The sequence below is a fragment of the Pagrus pagrus genome, assembly GCF_965226575.1.
Source record: "Pagrus pagrus genome assembly, chromosome: 1".
NCBI classification, from domain to species: Eukaryota; Metazoa; Chordata; class Actinopteri; order Spariformes; family Sparidae; genus Pagrus; species Pagrus pagrus.
The window spans coordinates 26642460-26661939 of NC_140185.1; the positions used below are offsets into that span (position 1 = coordinate 26642460).

At 40.5% G+C, this 19480-nt stretch overlaps 2 protein-coding genes across 2 annotated transcripts in view; one reads left to right on the forward strand and one right to left on the reverse strand.

Annotated features, from left to right (window-relative positions):
- elp4 (elongator acetyltransferase complex subunit 4) overlaps positions 1-2261 on the reverse strand; it is a 55768-nt gene extending 53507 nt beyond the window's left edge. Inside the window, exons 1-2 of the mRNA XM_084352251.1 lie at positions 2074-2261; positions 426-461 (exon numbers count right to left, since the gene is read on the reverse strand). Coding sequence (XP_084208377.1) covers positions 426-461; positions 2074-2251 — 214 coding nt within the window. The 5' untranslated portion in view covers positions 2252-2261. The remainder of the gene's footprint in view (positions 1-425; positions 462-2073) is intronic.
- A 98-nt stretch (positions 2262-2359) lies between these two features.
- immp1l (inner mitochondrial membrane peptidase subunit 1) lies at positions 2360-17969 on the forward strand. The gene is made up of 6 exons (XM_084348043.1): positions 2360-2436; positions 10850-10960; positions 11057-11145; positions 11287-11413; positions 17145-17255; positions 17806-17969. Exons 2-6 carry the CDS (start codon positions 10856-10858, stop codon positions 17890-17892), a joined length of 519 nt encoding a protein of 172 aa, XP_084204169.1. The 5' UTR covers positions 2360-2436; positions 10850-10855; the 3' UTR covers positions 17893-17969.
- Positions 17970-19480: the final 1511 nt, after the last annotated feature.

A 19480-nucleotide genomic window follows, 5' to 3' on the forward strand; every position in this document is an offset into this window, starting at 1 on the left:
TTGTTAATGTCATTCGCAAATAGCAAAACCTTTGAAGAACTTAAGACTTTGTCGTCTGATAAGAATTAGAGAAAGTATCGGAAAAATGATCCTACAGAAGATATAGTAATAATCTACTAAGTATACAACTTAACACAACTTAAAACAAAGGTCTAGTTATTTTCAGACACTTTTATTGCAGATTGGTACTTATTATATGAAAAATAAGTCTATCTTCAGTGGGGACCTCATGCTTCATTAGTGAGGGTAACACCAAAGTCTAACCAATAATTGAGATAACTGAGATAATTGATAACTCACTGTCTTATGTAATGCTCAAACAGCGAGTTTCAACAGGGGATTCATCACAGTAAGGAAGTATTTGTTTCATTTAATATGACCTTTTTGTTTGTTTGTTTGTTCAATTTGACATGTGAGAGTCTCACCTATGAGAAGTACTGTTCCGACTGCGAGGCCACCACCTGTTTGTAAAGACAAAAAAAACAAACAATAATATTAGTCACTTACAGACATTGTCTTACTCTGAATCAATATGAAGTTGACCAACTGCTGCTTCCTTTACTCTCCCTCCCAGCCTAATTTTTGTAAGAAAATAGGCTTTTCTACAGCAGGCATTTTGACCTTTCATGTTAGGAAAATCACAGGTGTTACTACTAACAGTAACGATGGCTCTGTTCTATTCAAGTGTCCCACTAAGCCATGACAAATGGGCACAACAGCAGGACCCTGAAACTAAAGCGGCTAAATGGAATTCAGCAATTATACATTTTATTCTGTACACCTGTGATTTTTCTACTGTTACGTGTCATGAATCAACACACAAACAACAAGAAGTGGATATATTGAGAGATGTCAGACATGTTTTCATTAACATGTCTAAGTTTCATTAACTCTCCTGTGTGCTAGTGCACAGTATATGGTAGGAAATATGAGATCTAAAAGGTTTTCATAAATGTAGGCTGGGAGATCACAAGAACATGACATGCCACACCTGCAAATGTTGTTTAGTTACTACACAATTATGTTACAGTGAAGATGAAATGGAGCAGACATATAAAATGCTTAACATATCAAATAAACAAGAAAAATGGCATGACATAATGTTAACATTAATTGTTGTTGACGAAAGAAAAATGTATTTCATGAGCATCTCTGGGCTGACAACTACCTGAGTAAACAATAAATATAGGCTATAAAACATTGACTGAAACTGTTGTTCATTACCTTAAAATATGGCCAGAAACAACACACAGATGAGGACAGGGATAATCTTGTTTTACCTAATTTTAAAGCTTTCCAGTGTATCCTCTCCTTAATAATATTAGATCTTTACATTTGAATGGCTTAGGGACAACTATAAAAAGATATTCGTCATTAAATACTTGCAGATACCACACTGACAGCACACTGCTGCATTTACACAAAGTCCTCATTTTTGCACTTCAGTTCAAAAGTGCCGAGCTAGACCAATTCATCCCTGTGCTCATAACACAACAAGCGTGTCAAGTTGTGATACACATCCTTTGCTGTATCATATCATAAATCATACATCTCATGTTATAAAGAAGTGAGTTGTTAGGTGTTTTTTTGGCAGTCTTGATATTTACTTTTTCTAAATGACAGCTGTTAAATTAAAATGCAGAGATTATACAAGGATATCAAAGTGTATGGACTACTATGGTCCTTAGTGGCTTATATCAGACATAGTTCAGGATTTTACATTTCTGGCAGGAGCTTCAGGAGGAGGATATCTATAGACACAACTTACTAACAAAATACCAGGCAATTCAATGTAAAATTATAGGATGTGTACAGATTCCCATAAAATATACCTGGTATTTGTAGAGTATCCATAATGCTAATGATAATAAACCGTTATCTTTCACACTTTAGTAAGTTGTCTTGTCCTGACAAAACTCTCTATCTTGTGTCAATTCATTTATTTCCCCTTTGACAACTTACTCACACTCATAGTTTATAACAAACTTTACTGTTTCTAGCTAACGTTACCTTCATGAAACACTGTTAGCTTGTGTAGCTAGCACTAGCATTAAATATCAACAGCAGACTGACCGAGCAGATAGTCGAGCGACGTGACACCGGTCGAAACTAGGAGTTGCCCATTTTGAACCGAGGGTCTGGTGCCAGGTATGGAGATTAATTTACTCCTCGTTTTCTTCTGAAAACTAGTAGTATTGAACGGTGAACGCTCAGCTGAGGGTTTACCCACACTGCTCATGGGAGCTGCCATACTGCTTGTAGCGTGGTGACGCCTGTCAGTGTTTTGGAGCGTGTCGTCCAATCAACGAAGACCTTGGTAGCGCTCGACCAATGAGGGAAGCGATTGTTAAGGGGTCGCGTGTGGACGCTGTCAGAGGAAGGGAAGTTCGGTTTGTTATGGCAAGTGAGTGGTCGGAGCATTGAATCAGACTGTTGGTGAGTAAAACGCTGTTGATTTCAAGAAGTCACCTGTTTTATATTTATTGGGTTTACATAAACGTGAGTTTACGTGTTCCTGGCAACTGCCAGCAGCTAATTTATGTATAAAAAGTCACCTAACTAACGCCTGGCTTTGACTTTGACCTTGTTGGTTCATAGCATAACATTACAGACCCCGACTATTGTATGAAATAATCAACTCCTTCGTTTGCAGTCACCTGTCAACTCTTGTGAAGCATTCAGAGTTTAATTTAATTCAATTACAACTGTTCGTATCGTTGAATGAGCTGCACGCTCAGTGTTATATTCTCTTCTATTATAAATGGGTACACAATTTTCAATAAGCAGGTATCAGTCGTACACTTAGTTGCTGCAGTGCATTATGGAGTGCTTTAAGTGTCACAGAAATGTCTAAAACTGATTTAAACTGTGAGCTTTTTAGCACACACAGCAGTATGGAAATGAGAGACATTACTCACACCTGTATGTAAATTGTAAAGCAGCTATAACTGCCAGTAAGTGGACTATTTGGAAGTGGAAGTTTGCCTTGATTACTGCATGTGCAAATATTCTTTTTTACATTTTACCCTACAAAAAAAAGCAAATTACTACAAAAGAACACATTAAGATTGTGTTAAAATGAACAGAGCTGTTGCAAGTGCATTAATGACAAATGGCAAAAGAGTATGTTGTGTCGTTGTGCTGGTCGCAGTGTATCAGTGTATGATTACATAAGCAAATTTAATATATAGGGTGTATATATATAGGGATGCACGATATGGATTTTTTTCAGCAGATACGCTAACCGATAATTTCTTCACTCTCATGGCCAATACCTATTAAAAAACCGATAATAAATATATATATGTAGTGCTGTGATGCAAGAGAGTACATCCCAAAAGCTGCATCGATCATTTATCCTATCTCTGTTCTGTTTTATATTATTCTATTCTATTCTATTCACTGTAAAGGCCTTCGTAAAAACAGAATCAGTTAATCTCTCAGTCAACTAACTTAGATCCTTAGGCCATTGTAGGTCTTAGATAATGCAATGTAACGTGATAAATAGGTCATCGATTGTAGCTGTATACCAGCATCATAATGTAGAGCAGCTTCATGTGCCTGTGCACGTGGTAGCAGCTCTATGTAAATTGTTACAAATGTGCATTTGTGCAACTCCCCATAACATTCAGTTGGAGGGCTCGAGGTGTAAAGTTGAGAGGGAGATCCTAGGAGCACTGTGAGCCTCCAGTAGGATGCCACTGCAGCTCATGGAAAGCTGTGGACAGACCAGCATCTTCTGAATGGCACTCTCACTTTTAAAGTTGAGAATGACAAGCGCTATAGGCTGAAAGGTGATAATGCTAAACCAGATTATTCCTGCTTATATTTGCTCTACAATAATTTGTCTGAGTGTAACCTGATGACGAACTTCTGGCATTTTTATTTTTAGATTAATATAACTGGTAATGCCTTCCCTCCCTGGAGCATTTCACCCAATTATACTATTCTCTTAAAAGTAAAAAAAAAAAAAAAAAAGGGGGAAACGTATATTATGTAGCTGCTACATTTTGAGCAAATTTCTATTTTAAGCACACAACAAAAGACTGAATTAAAAAAGTTTGGTGATTACATTTTATATAATGTTGATTGAATTGTGACTCACAGTGGTCCAGAATCTTATATCAAGAAAATGTTAATAATATGATTTTTACATCACAAATTCAAGTATTGCAACAGTAGAAATCTATTAAAGATAACTGAGCACACTGTGATTACCAGTCTGTGTGCCAAAGTCTCTAACAAGAACAGAAACTGTGAAATGTAATGCAGCACTATCAGGAGCTAACGGACGTTTTTCACAGGAGACAATTTCACATGTGACAGTAAAAAAAAGCACATGTGTAAATAATAAAATTAATGATGGATAAATTCCATTAAGCCATTTTGGTTACAGCTTCCTATATTGTGCATGCTGGCTCACACTGACATTGGACACTTGAATGGAACCGAGCCACCAAAAATGTTAAAAGTAACACATTTTTTCTTCAATGACAAGTCAAAAAGCAGACTGTGAGAAATGCGTATTGTAGATGGAAACCTCCTTCACATGTTCTGTCAGATTAGGCAAATAGCTGTTGGGGGGAAAGGCTAGTTTCTTTTGTACTGCGTAATGTCCACTATTAATACTGGCTGTCTGATGCGAGATCAGAGTAATCCTTAAGACAGCTGTAAAAAAGCTTTGTGTGGCAGAGAGAGGCCAGAGGCAGCCCAAGATCACAGGATACTGTAAGGGCTCCAGAGGAAGCAATAGCCCAACTGCTCACTTTACAAATGCTCTCAGCGGAGGCAGTCCTGCTGTTTTGACAGCACTGTTGAAATTTATATGTGCTGACAGGAGACCAAGGGAATACATCATGACTGACAACACTAGGCATTGTGGAAAGCCTATATGAGACAAATAAGATGCGCTGACTGACCTGCATCTCAAGAGGAGAGTCTGCTGCAGCAGGGCAACGTGCAGGATGTACGTTGCCCTGGAAACTTTCTCCACTTCCTCTGCACAGTGCCAGTCACCTCATTTGCAGTCCTTTTAAAGATGAACTACGTAGTTTTGGGGAAAGATCCTCATTGACCTCATTGACCTAAACAAGCCAAATAAACAAACGCTCTTCTTTTTCGTGACTGAATAAGCTGAATGTACACATTGCATGCACAATTTCATACTGTTTTACTTTGTTTATATTTGGTGGACCCTGCCACCTTTCTAGCTTCAAACAGTGTTCTGGGGACCTTATTTTCCTCTGAGAACAGCTTGGTCATTCAGTTATAGAAAAAATAAATATTTCTGAGTTTGTATCATTACCTCATTAATATTGTTGTATTAAAACTCTGAGTTTGAATTTCTTCTCTCAAACAACGTAGTGCCCCTTTAAATACCAGTTTTACCTTTGAGTTTCATAGCACAATTCAATATGCGGTAGTGTGAACACAGCAGCCTAATTGTACAAAAATAACGAAATCCCCCCTTTTTCTTTTCATCTGTGCACGTGTGTGTTTTTCTGCCATGTTTTTGTCAGTTTTATCAGTCACTGTATCTGATTGAGCTATATAATGGCGGCAGTCATAACATGTCAGACCTTTCCTGGTCAGGCTGTTTTGGTTTCTTCAGTCTAATTCTGCCATCAGTGCGGAGCTGCGAGGAGCAGTCGACTTCTTGTGTCCGGGGGATGCAAGATTATCATCAACATGCACCATATTTGTTTTGTTAGCGTTGAAAGTAAAGTAATATTCTAAGGGCACAAGCACAATAAGCATAGGATTGGTTTTGTACACAGCTAATTTAGTCTAAGATTGAACTTTTTCCATGTATTCAACATCTCGTGTTTTGAACAGTTTTATGTTGATTTCCTGAGATTTTTTGCAGATGTCGCCTGAAATATAAACTGCCATATTTAGCATGACCTATAGGATAGGAAAGCAGACTATGAAAAACTGCACTGAATAGAATGAAAGGAAATCAGAGAGAGGTTTGCTTCTTGCCTGAGGTGTCTGTCGTTAGCTAGTGTTAAAATACATCAGGCTTTGTCATGAGCTGCTGAGTACAAAACACAAACTCCTTTGTCACTCTGATACAACAACTGATAAGATCTCTCAATTCTCTCAGCACCAGGCCAGCACAACGCATTCGCTTGTGGTCAATACAATAAGGCTTAGTGGCTGATTTTTCCATCCTATGTAATTGGCTGGGGACTCTGTCAACCCACACTTCCTTTCAATTCATAGCAGTTGTATTCATATCACTTGGCTATTATTTGCTCTGGCTGACCCATTGATTGTAGGTTTAAACCCTCAGCTCCTCAAATAGTAACCTCGCTCAGCTGTTTCACGGCTGTGTTGCCGTTAGCAACAATGAAAAGAGCAATATGGAGATCAGTCGCTTCAATTAAGCCTCTGATCGTAGGCAGACCTAGAAAAGATGGGGGCTAGACATAGCACTCCCTGTGACTGGGACTTCTACATCTGTCACTCTCCATCCGGCCAGGTGCCTGTGTCTAAATCAGAAGGATTATCTCTGATTGGACTGATAGTTGAAACAGACCCCCCTGGTTGCCTACCTCCTCCTTTTTATAGCTCTTATTAAGATCAAATCAAGCTCTGCGCAACAGGACTAATGCCTCACCCTCCCCTGCCTTCTGCTGCCCAGAGGAGGACATCAGAGGTGGGACTCGTCCCCTCTCCGGTGCTGCCTGCTCCTCCAGACTCCCTTCCATCTGGGATCCTCAGGGAGAAGAAGAATATCTGACAAGGGGCTTGTAAGCCTCTTAGCCCCCCTGTTGCCCAGCTCTCTCTCAGCCCATGTTTTCCTAATTTAGTTGTGTAAGGAGTCCACTGCAAGGCCCTTATGCGCTGTCTGGATTGAGATTCTCTTTGTGGTCCTAATAGACTGGCCATGTATATCAATTAACACTACTCAGCCAATGGCAGGTTCAAATCTCTTGAGACCAGCAGCAGTAATTCCTTTTTGAATATTTCCTTATGGCGTCAATAATGTGTGTTTAACAAGGTGTCAATTTTGATTTAGTGTAACTGACGTTGCTTTATTTTCAATTTAATTGATTTTTTGCATGCTCTTTCTATTTCTAAGTATTTCAATAATAATTAGCAGAACTCAAATGAAACTGGCTGGGTACCTCCAACAAAACAAGGCAATATTAGAAGTCTTTAATGCTGTTCCAAAGAAAAGTATTTTTTTTCAGAATGTAAATAATGATGGAAATGTTTTTTTATATTTGCTTTTTATATATAATGTTTATTTGTAAAGGGACAAGTATGTAGCATAAACTGATGCCACACTCCACGGCAATTCAATAATTTTCAATTCCTGTATCTAGATTGGCCTTTTAAAATACATTAAATTCAACAACAAATACACAAACTAACAGAACAAACACAAACTCAGCAATAAATATGTACAAGACAATACAGACAGAAAATCTTTAACACAATACAATAAAATATATAGATGTTATTGAGATATTAGTAGTTATCTTTAAATCACAACCTTAATTCCTCAATTTGCCTCAATATTAGAATATTGCCATGGCCATTTCTTAGGATGTGTGCTATCCCAAGAAATACTAGTCTTTTAAACGTATTTATTGATGTACACATTTAAAACATATTGACATAATTTGCACTTCCTCAAGGCTCCAGGCTAACTTTTTGTGCTGGTTGCACTGGTGTGCCTAACATTTAGATGTTACATAATTTAGGTGCAGCCAACAGTATATTAGTTTAATTTCTTAACAAATTATGTCAATGGTTGTTAACAGCAATAAAGGTGCAGAAAAGTGTTTTTCCTTGATTTAAATCACAGCACATTAAGCACAGAAATGTCAGAAACAAGATTTTTTCTTCATTTTTATTAAATCTGACCTGCTGAATATCAGGTGCACTGGTGCAACAAATGAAAATGTTTAGTAGCACTTAACAGATTTTTGGCTGCATGTACATAATACAAAGCATCTTAACTGTTGCACCAAAGATGTTACTTATTATTTGTTTGGACAGTGTTTAATGTTATAGCTTAAATTGTGCTCACTTTTGACAGTTTTTTCTTACTTTTTGACTTTTTAACTTATGGCTATAAGTTTAAACTTAGTTTAAAGGTCAAGGAATTTAGTTAGGAACATTTCATTTCATTGCCTTCATCCTGAAGAAGCATAGATGATGCGAAGGAACGATACAAAGTTGCGTATAATGCGTATAATATACGTAATATTTGTGAGACTCTTTTTTGTTGTGGACACATTCAGACAGCCTCTTCGTTCATGTTGACACCTCGTTCACATTTTATTTTTGCTGTGGCTCAAATTGTAAGCACAATTGTTTTGACAGCTGTGTGGACACATATGCAGCCTCTCCAATGCTGCACTTTATGCTCATTGAAAAAAAAAAATCATTCATCAACTTGTGATCCCTCTGCCCTGAGTGAATCAGGGCTCCCTCAGTAAGAGGATCAGAGAGTTAAACACACAATGATGTGTTTCCATCGGCAGCTATTCATTCAGGGTCCCCCTCTTTTCCCCACTGTAGCACTGTGCTGTGACCACGGGAGGCCGGTGGCCACAGATGGTTCTGCAGAGAGGGCTGTGCTGACTTTCTTTGTTTTCCCATGAACATGTTTAGCGTGTAATCCTGGATTAACAGAGAGACTTTGTGTTAATTTACAGCTGTAATACAGCATTCAATTAATGTTGGTACTCCCCAACACACACATGGGCTGGGTATTAGGGGCAAGAGATAGTGTGGGTTGCCTTGACTCTGCGCTCAGGGGAATTAGAGGTAATAAAGATCCAATCAGAGGTCTCTGTGGATGTCCACCTCATTGTGACTCCCAGAGGAGTCACTGCAGCTCATATATGCACTTTCTATGAAACACATAGGTAATGCTATTGTCTGTGCACATTCACACCACATGCGCACACACACAGACACACAATATCAATGACAGAGGGTGCCTCAGAAAACCAGGCGGCTGCATATGGACTCTCTTGATATCAGTCACTGGCTGTGTGATCTTGTTATGCAAAGTCCCTTAATCCCTACCTATGATGAATGCACGCTGGAATGGAGGAGGAGGGGGGGTGAAACAGAGATATGAGGGCAGCTGTAAGGGAGGCCGTCCACTGTGCTTTGCGAATGAGTGCTAGCAAAGAGATTCGTGATCCACGGCCCGGCAGAAGGAAGAGCACATGTGAGATCATGTCTGCGAGTGCATTACAGCACGGCAGTGACAGGGATGCTGGTGGAGGCAGCTGAGAGCAAGACAAATAGAGCTGAATGTGTCGCCTTAGTGCAGACCTGAGATTCACATTAACCTTTAGACCACTCGCTTCCCAACAGAGGAATTATAGGGCCAGAGGTGTTATTGTACCAGCTGTGGGAGGACTGAGTTTGTAGTTCCTGTGGAACAGAACAAGAGACCAGAGCAGGCTGTGACTGGAAGGGGGCACTTCATTTGGGCCCTGCGCTGAGCGTATATATGTCCCCCTTCACCTGCTCGAGTGCTGTCATTCGCTGTGGCGGCAAAAAGCAGAGGGTTGCCAGTGGTGATCAGGAAACAGAGGGAAGGGCAGAGTTGGTCTTTTTTGGATCAGAGACGATGGCGAATGGGCCAAAGAGACAAACCGTGCTAGGGATGAAAGAATAGATAGAGGGTTTAATAGGTGGAATATAGTTGGCATGAATGGGAGAGCATTGTGTATGTGTGTGTTTGTGTGCGTGTGTGTGAGAAGAGTGGAGGGGGGTAATGGGATTAGGGGTAACACCTTTGGCAGGGCTGGGAGAGCCACCTGACACCCGGTCTGTTGGGGACCTGGGGAGAAAGGGGGGGTCGGTGGTGGAGGTGGCGGGGCAAGGGAGAAATTGGGGGTCTAATCCGTGTCCATCTTTGGGAAGTCATTCCCAGAGCTCTGAGGATTTGGGGCTTTGGTTTCCGCTCTGCTTGCTTTTGTTAATAATACCCTGGGAGGGAGAGAAGACATGTAGAGAGAAAGAGGGAAAGAGACAGAAGGAATCGGGGAGACAGAGAAAAAGATTTCTTTACCCTGCGGTGGACTGGCAGGACAGCGGCCTGAGCTTAAAATGTTTGAAGTGCAGACTAACCTCTAAAGCCAAGCTGTATCTATTCTTCTCTAAACACACTGTTTCAATCTGTTTGTGTATATGCATGTGTGTGTGTGCAGGTGCATGAGTGTGTAAAGATTGACTTACTTTCTTCTGTCCGTCCAACAGGTTGCAGCTTGAGTAAAAGTCAATAACCTGAGTGTGTCTGGGATGTTTGCTCAGAAGACACGCGGATTGTCCTTGTGTGTGTTTGTGCGACAGAGTGTTTGCAGGGCGGGCGGGTGTGTGGTTGGGTGCAAGGGGTGTCGTTGTGTTTCTATGGTGCTGACAGAAGTTGATAACTGCTCTAATGATTGTGGTGGTAGAGGAGGCAGCACAGTGTCAGGGACTAGCTGCAGACGGTGCAGAGCTGCTTGGTCGGACATGTCACAGCTTCTGTGTTTGTCCGTCACCTGATCGCAAGGTGTTGATTGGTCCATCCTACACAGGATCAAAGTTCAGGGCAGTTTTCGGCTGTGAACTGGCCGCTCAGCCTCTGAGAATGAAACACCAGGGAATGTGCCATCTTAGCAGTAGGCCAACTGTGACAAGCTTGTTCACACCTTTAAGAATTAAACTCCAAACAGTTTTTGTTTTTAGAGAACCTGTGAACAACATAAGCGCCTACCATACATAGATCAGACACTGTAACATTTCCTCACCACTGCAGATATAGAGCATTTAACAACTATGTACATTAACATTATGCCATAACCTATGGTTGTGTTTTGTGCTGCAGGTGGAGATGTTCCGCCGTGTGCTGGGGAAAACCTTGGGGTTTGTGGGCTACACAATCCAGTACGGCTGCATTGCACATTGTGCCTTTGAATACGTCGGAGAAGTAGTGGTGGTTCGTATATGGTCCTTTTTTTCCCTCTAATTATATTAATTCATCTATGCACAAGAAATAATAGTTTTTTTTTCTACTTTTTGTTTTTTGCATCAGTGTTCTGGTCCTTCCATGGAGCCCACCATTGTCAACCAGGATATTGTCTTCTCTGAACGCATGAGCCGTCATCTTTGCAAAATAAAAAAGTGGGTTCTAGTCAGTCAAGATATCAACATATATCATAGATTATGCAAAATATTGTATAATATTTCTCATTTCCTGTGTATGAATGCACCTTGAGTTGTGACAAATTAAGTTTGTGGGATTGTTTTTCTTTTTTCTTTCAGGGGCGATATAATAATTGCAAAGAGTCCATTTGACCCAAATATGAACGTATGTAAAAGGGTAATTGGATTGGAAGGTGACAAGGTGTGCACAAGTGGCCCATCAGATTTATTCAAGAGCCACACATATGTGAGTATATTTACATTATACTGGTTTATATTTGATGCAAGTGTCTTCTTATACTTTGTGTGATTACCTGCTTTACCAAGTAAGGCCGGTGGCAGTTGTACTGTTTCGCTTACAACAACTTGGAGTCTCTTTGTATAAAAAAAGGTTAAAAAGATCCAGTGAAATGGAGAATAAATGAAGAAAACAACACGTGTTATAGTTGGGAAGAATCTCTATGCATAATGCAAACCATCCCTCAGTTTTTTGGTTTTCTTTGTGTGTGTTTGTACCACAGTCTATATACTATCATAGTTGTTTACATTTTCGACCGCACACATCCATTTTGTGTCATTGGTCAAAATATCAGCTTTTGACAACACCTATATTTCCTCAGAACAGTGATAAAACCAGAGAGTGAGCAGGGGTTCTGCTGCTGAAACCACTGTCATTGCTTTTCTATTACTACTCTCCCCAACGCCCACAGCTCAGGCCTGCAATCTCTCTGAAGCCTGTTAGAGTTAGTGCCAGCCGAGTGGACAGACTGATGGGTGGGCGGAGGTGTGTGTGAGTGTGTGTGAGTGTGTATGTGTGTGTGTGCATACGTCTGCGAACCAAAGGTTGCATTTATGTTGCATGTTTTTGAATGTCTTGTGTATTGTATAGACTATGGACAGACTGTTGGATGAGTTCAGCCAAACATAAGCATAAGGCCAAGCCTGTAAGTGTCATTCAACAAATCAAACAAGAAATAAAGAGGTTTCCTCTTCTACTAGCTTCACCTCCACATACAGAGGACTGAACTTGTAATAGGTGACATCTTTGTGTTGAGGTTCCGGTTCCAGGATGTAGTGACAGAAATTTGAGTCATTTTTAAACTTGCCACCAGGTGGACAGCTACAATATTTTGATTGTTCCATCAAGTTGACAATGAAGCTTCTTGACTTGCGCTCAATGTGGATGTTCCTTCACTTAACACACCTAAACCAATCGATAGATGACAATTTCTAGGTGGCAGGTAATATGTTTCTTCAACCATAGATCATGCAAGGATACACATGCCTCTTTAAAGCAACATTATGTAGAAATCAGCATTTTGTGTGATTTGGTGCCCCCCACAGTTTCTGAGTACACATGTATGTAACGCTGTGATCCTACCCTCTCACTGAAGTTACATAGTGCAGAAACAAGCAACAGGGGGGCAGGAGACAGAAACACCATTCACCCTATTACGAGACACTGTACCATCAAAATGATTTTGAAGCTGTAATTTAAGGTAAAAAAGTTACATAATGTTGCTTTAAAAAAGCTGAAATAATTAGCCAAAGTATAGTATAAGTCTTGATTCCAGACATCATATTGAATTGACCCATTAACTTTCCAAATGGTTTGAATCCAAAATGCTTCTTCTATTAATTTTATCTGATCCAATTAATATTTTTAAAACACAGTAAATATTTGCAGGTCTGAAAGTGGTATTTGTTAACCTCCAATATAAGGAACGAAAAGTCTTTGTTCAATAGAACTACAAATGTACCTGGTTTTCTTTGGTATATGGTGGATGACAGGAGTTGGACTTGTTATGCATTATGTGTAGTGAGATGGAGAGAAAAACAAATTCTATTTTTTCTTTTTTGTCTTGTTTTCGGGATGGGGTCTGAAATGGATCCCCCCTTGTCCAGACTGCATTTATAGGCATAGCGAGTGAGCTTGTCTCTTGATTTTCCTTCTACTACATCTTTAAGAGATACAGGAAATTTTGCATGCGTCTTTGCAATACTTTGCTTTTCTAATCTAGTTGTCAGTTTCACAAACAAAGCGGGAGGGAAGCTTGAAATAACCACCGTGTTAGACTTTACAAAGCTAATTGTCACGTACCCTTTTTTTTATTAATATCATGCAGCCTAAATATATGCTTTGCCGTGTTAATGTTTTTAACTCCCAGGAGCAACATCACTTTCTTTATGTGACAGCGTTTGAGGTAACTGAGAAAATACCCACTGTTCACATAAATGTTTGGGCTCCCTTGGGGAGTTTTTTTTTTTTCCCCAGAGGGTATTTGGATGTGACTATTAGGATGGTGTGAGGCATTATGGGTGGACCTGTAAAGATGAATTTTTGGAAGGCGGTGTTAGACCCTGTCATCACCTCCTCTTTTGCTCTGACAGACAGGCAGGTCTTCTCCACCCTCAGAGATCCAACAGCAGACTAATTGCCCTGTCACCTTTTAGGAATCATTTCTGTGTCTGAGCTATTGTGTCAAAACAATGACACTTGATCCCAAATATTATAGCAAGGAGCGCGCGAGAGAGAGAGAGGGTGACAGAGAGATGAGATGCCCCTATACGTTTTGTTCTTTGCAGTAAACACTGACAGAGTAATACGGTGTAAGATGAACTCGATAAGCCTGTATGTATTTAAGCTGAACATAATTCACTGCCTCAATCATGTTAACATAATGAGCACTGTAATGGTGTGGCTGTTAAACAACACACCTCCACCGTGAGGAGAGGGCTCAGGTTTCAGTGCTTCTCGACACGTCTCTGACAGGTACACAATGCCTCGCATCGAGCCAGCCTACAACCACAGGACGGGTGCAATCTCTGCCATCCGTCACGCCAGAGCTGCCAGCAGAGTGTGAAGTGACTATAACTTTGTGTTGGGCTTACCTGGATCCTCGGAAATCTGTGTGGTTAGACACAGTTTTTTGTAGATTTTGTGTGTCTACAGAGATCCTTCTTAAACTCACTATGTATTTTTGTTGTCTCTCAATCAAAACAAAGCAAAAGAGGTAGTTTGATGATGTTGTGAAGTAGCGTGGGATCACGGGAGTCCTCTCTGCTAAACGACCACCATTGCTGATGAATATCTCCATCCCAGTCGCCAGAATAAAGTGTTGCCATTGTATGTTTCTTCAAACCACCGATACACTAAATGTGTATGTTTCATACGTCAACATCTCAACATTTCTACAATACATGTCACATCACATTCACATGTACATAATATAAGCTGACTTGGCAATACAGCTAGACGAGACCATTGCCAAAAGAGACTACTGTAGGAGCCATGTTTTATTTATAATCACCTATAACACCAAAACGATAGGCGGCAGTATTTCCTTTGTGTTGCTGACCTGAACCGGATGTTGGCGGGGGTCAGGCAGGTTACTTTAGGTTACTCGGTGGTGTTGCCCAGGTGTTGTTGATGAATGGAGGAGTTTTCGACTGTGCTTGAGCGATTTTTCTGTCTATTTTTTATGTGGATAAATGATAAGTATGTGGCTCCATTAAGAAATTAAATGACAATTATTATTTCAAACGCAAAGGAAGTTTTCGTTGTTTTATTGCTCGAGTACACATCAAAACAAAACAATCAGCATCCAGTAGTGAACAAAGGAAAGGACTTGTCACTAAAACTACCATTTGACGCCGTTTTGACATTTTTAAGCGTGTGACCATTGGGTTTTTTAAATGAGCCATTGGGACGATGTGCAGTGAAAAACCGGGTAATTTTAACAAGATGTAGGGACGATTGCTAAAATCACATAACCCTAATCAAGTGGGGGTAGCCTAAACCTAACCAGACCATAAGCACAGTGTTGTCACGACATACAATTTAAAATCGAACCAACATATCCATGGTTTGCAGAAATGTACATTGCCAACATTTCTTCTGGCGATGGGGTTGAAATCTATCTGACGTGACTCAGGATGAAATCAGGTTCACAGACGAGGTAATGTATTAAAGTTTTATGGTATGTTTAGTCACTTTCGCTGACTTCCTTTGACACTTCCTCTGACCTAGTAGTTGTAGCGACAGGCAATCAAATGAAACACTCCGTTATCTTGAATAAAATTAAGGATTTCTCTGGGTTTGAACAATGGTAGAAAAATATGGGATAATGTAAGGACATAACAAAATGTATAACAAAGGCCTATTCAGTTTTAGACATTTTTATGTGTAAAAGTTACATCTTATACTCTACTATGTGCATGCAAAAGAATCAAGTGACTCATGGCAACTTACAGGTGCTTGAAACAGCCATTGTCTTTAGTAAGCAGAGTCAAGGATGGGGCAGTATCTGGTTACGCCGCTGCCTTGAATCACCCCAGATTTAATTCAGAAGTTTGCCTTTGACTTGCTGTTTTTTTCCCTGTTCGCACACCTGCAACTTGCAAGGTGATATGCATAAGCTTTTCTCCTCGTTCTGACCGCAGTACGGCCGGTCAAGTTTCAGACCTCTTCACTTTCTCACTTTTCTGAAACAGGGCCTGGTTGATCCTTCAAGTACTTTTGTCATTACTCAGGTTTGGGTTTCTCCATGAGGTCATTGGTTTTATGGGGTCTCCAAATCGAAATGCTTACCTCTGCTGCAGACGATCTAATTGATTGACCTTCATGGTGATTTGACTCGGGCTGAGACCGAACAGAAATGATGTCAAGAGCGACGAGGAAAAGCTCTTTCCTTTTTTTAAATTAGGCTTGTGTGTGCAGTGGTTTCCCCAAATTATTGATCAAGCCTCTACGTCTTTGGGATGAGCACACTGGAGATGATTCTTTTTTTATTAAATAGAAGATGAGGAGAAACAGGGGGTTCTGGTTTGGCAGATGACAAATGGTGGTGTTTCTTCTTCCTGTGCTTGGGAGCCAGCATATGTTACCATGTTAATGAGGTGTAATGGTGGGAATCCAGCATGCTGACATATGGTTCTCAGATGACTCCTTTAATGATATTCATTTGTGTCGTCGTTATTCATCGAGTTGTTTACCTCATGTTAGGTCAACATGTCATTGGCTCGTGATTATGTCACATCATCTGTCTCAATTATCGAATACGAAACAAAACACAGCATCTCACAGTAGGACTGAAGACTAATCAGAGAGTCGGGTGATCGGAAATAAGGAATACAAGCAGAGGCGAAGAAGACGTGACGTCACCTCAGCAGGGAGAATATTCTTTATTCATGTTGTTCTCTTTCCTCCAGAGGACTTTTGCCGTTAAAAAGTTAGGCAACACAAAAATAGACTCGTGGATTGTGATGCCCATTATGACAATATAATGTGTTGTTGATCCTGTCTGCACATATAGGGGGGACAGCGCACTTAATTAGGGCCTTGACAAGCCTACTCTCCTAAAGTGATGAGATTAATCATAATTGGTGTCACTGTGAATTAGAGCCCGCTTGGATGACCGCCCCACTGGCAGGTCGGACCGCGGTGGAGACCCTTGGACACTGCTGCTAGCCGAAGCTAAGCCCTCTCTAGCTCCCTCTTTCTCTCTCTCTCTCTCTCTCTCACTCTTTCCCTCTCTCGCTCTCTCTCTTTCTCCCTCGCTCTCTCTCTCTCTCTCTCTGCCCAGATATCTCAGGCCCCTCTCTTGCTTTGCCCTCCCTGGGTAAGAGGGGCGCAGATCTCAGCCAACAGCCTAATGACCCCGTTTGAAGTTCTTCTAAATCCCCCTCGACCCTGCCCGTTACCCATGACCCCTCTCCTAAGACGGTTCAGGGTTAAAGAGGGACAGGCAGGTTGACGTTAAGATAGGCTGAGGAGAGAGGGATGGCTAAGGCGACTCGTTGGGGGTAGGGGGGTGGGGTTAAGGTGCATTCTCACTACGTTATAGGTCAGCTCACTTTTTCATGTTAAAGTTAGGTTATTGCACAGATTTTCTTTGTATTTGGTTCCTTCGTTGCAGGGTAAAACAGTGTACAAATCATTTTTGTCTCTCTTTCTGCATGTCTGTTCCTGTTTTTAGGTTCCAAAAGGCCACGTATGGCTAGAAGGGGATAACCTCAGGAATTCCAGTGACTCAAGGAGCTATGGCCCAATTCCCTATGCCCTCATCCGAGGGCGTGTTTGCTTAAAGGTAACAGAGGAGGTGTACTGTATTTTGTCATGTTTTTAGTTTTAAAAGAAATGCGTTCTTTTGCAAAATCAGGAATCTAGTTTTAAATCTCTCATATATGGGCTGTGACGGTGTTGAGACATCTATAATTTACTTTTTAAGTCCAATATGGCCATTTCTAAGTACAATTCAGAGACATGAGTCAGTTAGAAGTTCAAAGCAAGTGTGTCTGATTGACCAAAGCCTGGACAACATATTGTCTAGCTTTCCATTCTGCTGTGTTGTCATGTCCCTGGATGTCATAGCAGCCACGACCCTGGAAACAGGTCAGCCAACCTTCTGTCCATCTGATTGGACGGCGGCACTCCACTGGAGGCCCTATTACGACAGCTGATAAAATAACAAGATCTTCTGTGAAGTCAAACACATCATTAAAAGCTACATTAGCAAATGTGTCCAAGAAGAGCGATAAAGTGTTGTACATAACGGATGGAAGTCATTTATCTTGTTATCATGCGAGTTTTACGTCTCTTTTAACCCATTGTTTCTCTGCACCCTTTGTCTTATACAGCTCTGGCCGCCGCACAGTGTCGGGACCCTCAGTGAAAGCCCAACCAGACGGATCATTAAAACTCAGAGTGACTCAGACTCAGATTGACTCATTCACTTTGTTTGTACCGTACGTTACTTTGTTTTCAGTCATTTTTGAATAAAGCTGATATTTATTTAAACGTTTCTTTTGTATTAATTGTAGTTAATCATACTCGGGCCTCGTATTTTAAAGGCAGATTCCTTTTCAGACAAAACACTCATACACTCTGGATTTGACTGTTTTATAACTGGCAAGGCCATCTGGGGCTTACAGTGTGTTGGCTGTAGCTGCGCAGCACCGTAGGATCAGCATTGCGTGAGCAGTGAGTAAAGCTGCGTCTCTGCAGAGCTGCTAATGGCAGAGAGTGGGCAGATGCAAAGATGAGATTCACAAGGTTTATGTCGTGCTCGTTCTGTAATAAGACACACAAATAATTAAGTTTGAAATCAACAAACTGAAGACCAACTCTTATCCAACAGTACACGTATCAGGACGGCTACTTGTGGTGGAATATAAGAGTTTAATTTAATTACTTCTGAAGGCACCTAAGCCCCACATTTGAAGGAAGTTTGTGCATGTGCTTTAAACAGGCGTATCTGTCTAAATATACAAAGGATGACCAAGCAAAGACATGTCTCATTCCCTTAAAAAAGATGTTATTAATTTCATGTTTACCCTTCCTTAGTATTATGGTAAAACAAAAGCTCTCTCATTGTTTAATATTTCATTAGGCTGCCAAGGCAATTGAAAAAATGTTAACATTTCCCATTTAACCATACAATATTAATAAGCACTTAGTAAGGGCTTCGCTCACCACTGAATACATTGTGTGTGTGTGTGTTTTGGAGGGGGGGGGCAAACCTGAATCTCACACTGAGTATGTTACATGCACTCAAGACACAGAGTTATCGTCAGCTTTCTGTAGGAACCAAATGTCATGTGAATGTAGTTTCTGTTATCGGGGTCTACTGTAGATTTCTGCTCGAAAAAACTGACTTCTTGGTCAAATTCACGTTTAACTGGGTTTCTAACAGGAATTTTACAGGAGTGAATGTGCATGACAAAGACTTAACAGGGGGAGTAAGTGTGGCAGAAAAAGAGGGCGTTAGCCACATGACCTTGTTTTCTATCCAAAACAGTTAAATTCAAAATCTAAATAAAACTGAAGCAAAAATCTTGATTCCTTATTTTCTTCGTGAAGCACTGTTATGGAATATCCTGCCTGTATAGTGGAATTTTGAGAAAGACTCATTGGGAAGGAGTAGGTCAAGGTTAAAGAGTGATCAAAGTTGCAGGCTTGTGTTTTCTGTGTCTTTTACTGGCTGTGTTGCAACTTAAAGTTATTATGAAATTATCAGGAGGATAAACTTCACTATTTATTGTTATCTGATGTATTTCTTAAACTATCAATGCCCTGTTACACCTACTGTATATGTTATGTTATTGACAGAGGTTACTTGTTAATGTACACCTGCAAACCTTGTGGAAAATTAGATAAATTAAAAATTAGGTCACTTAAATAAATTAGTCTGTATAATGCACAATACACCTCTGGATAGCTGGTAAAATTCAAACACAAGCACACACAGGAAAAACTGCGTTTTCTGTCGCTAAATAGCCGAGAACAGAGCAGAGAGACTTCAAGGCAGCAACT

Coding starts and splice junctions, on each gene's coding strand:
- immp1l (XM_084348043.1), top strand. CDS start 10,856: ATGTTCCGCCGTGTGCTGGGGAAAACCTTGGGGTTTGTGGGCTACACA. Junction 10,961..11,056: donor ACGTCGGAGAAGTAGTGGTG/GTTCGTATATGG, acceptor TTTTTGCATCAG/TGTTCTGGTCCTTCCATGGA. Junction 11,414..17,144: donor TATTCAAGAGCCACACATAT/GTGAGTATATTT, acceptor TCCTGTTTTTAG/GTTCCAAAAGGCCACGTATG.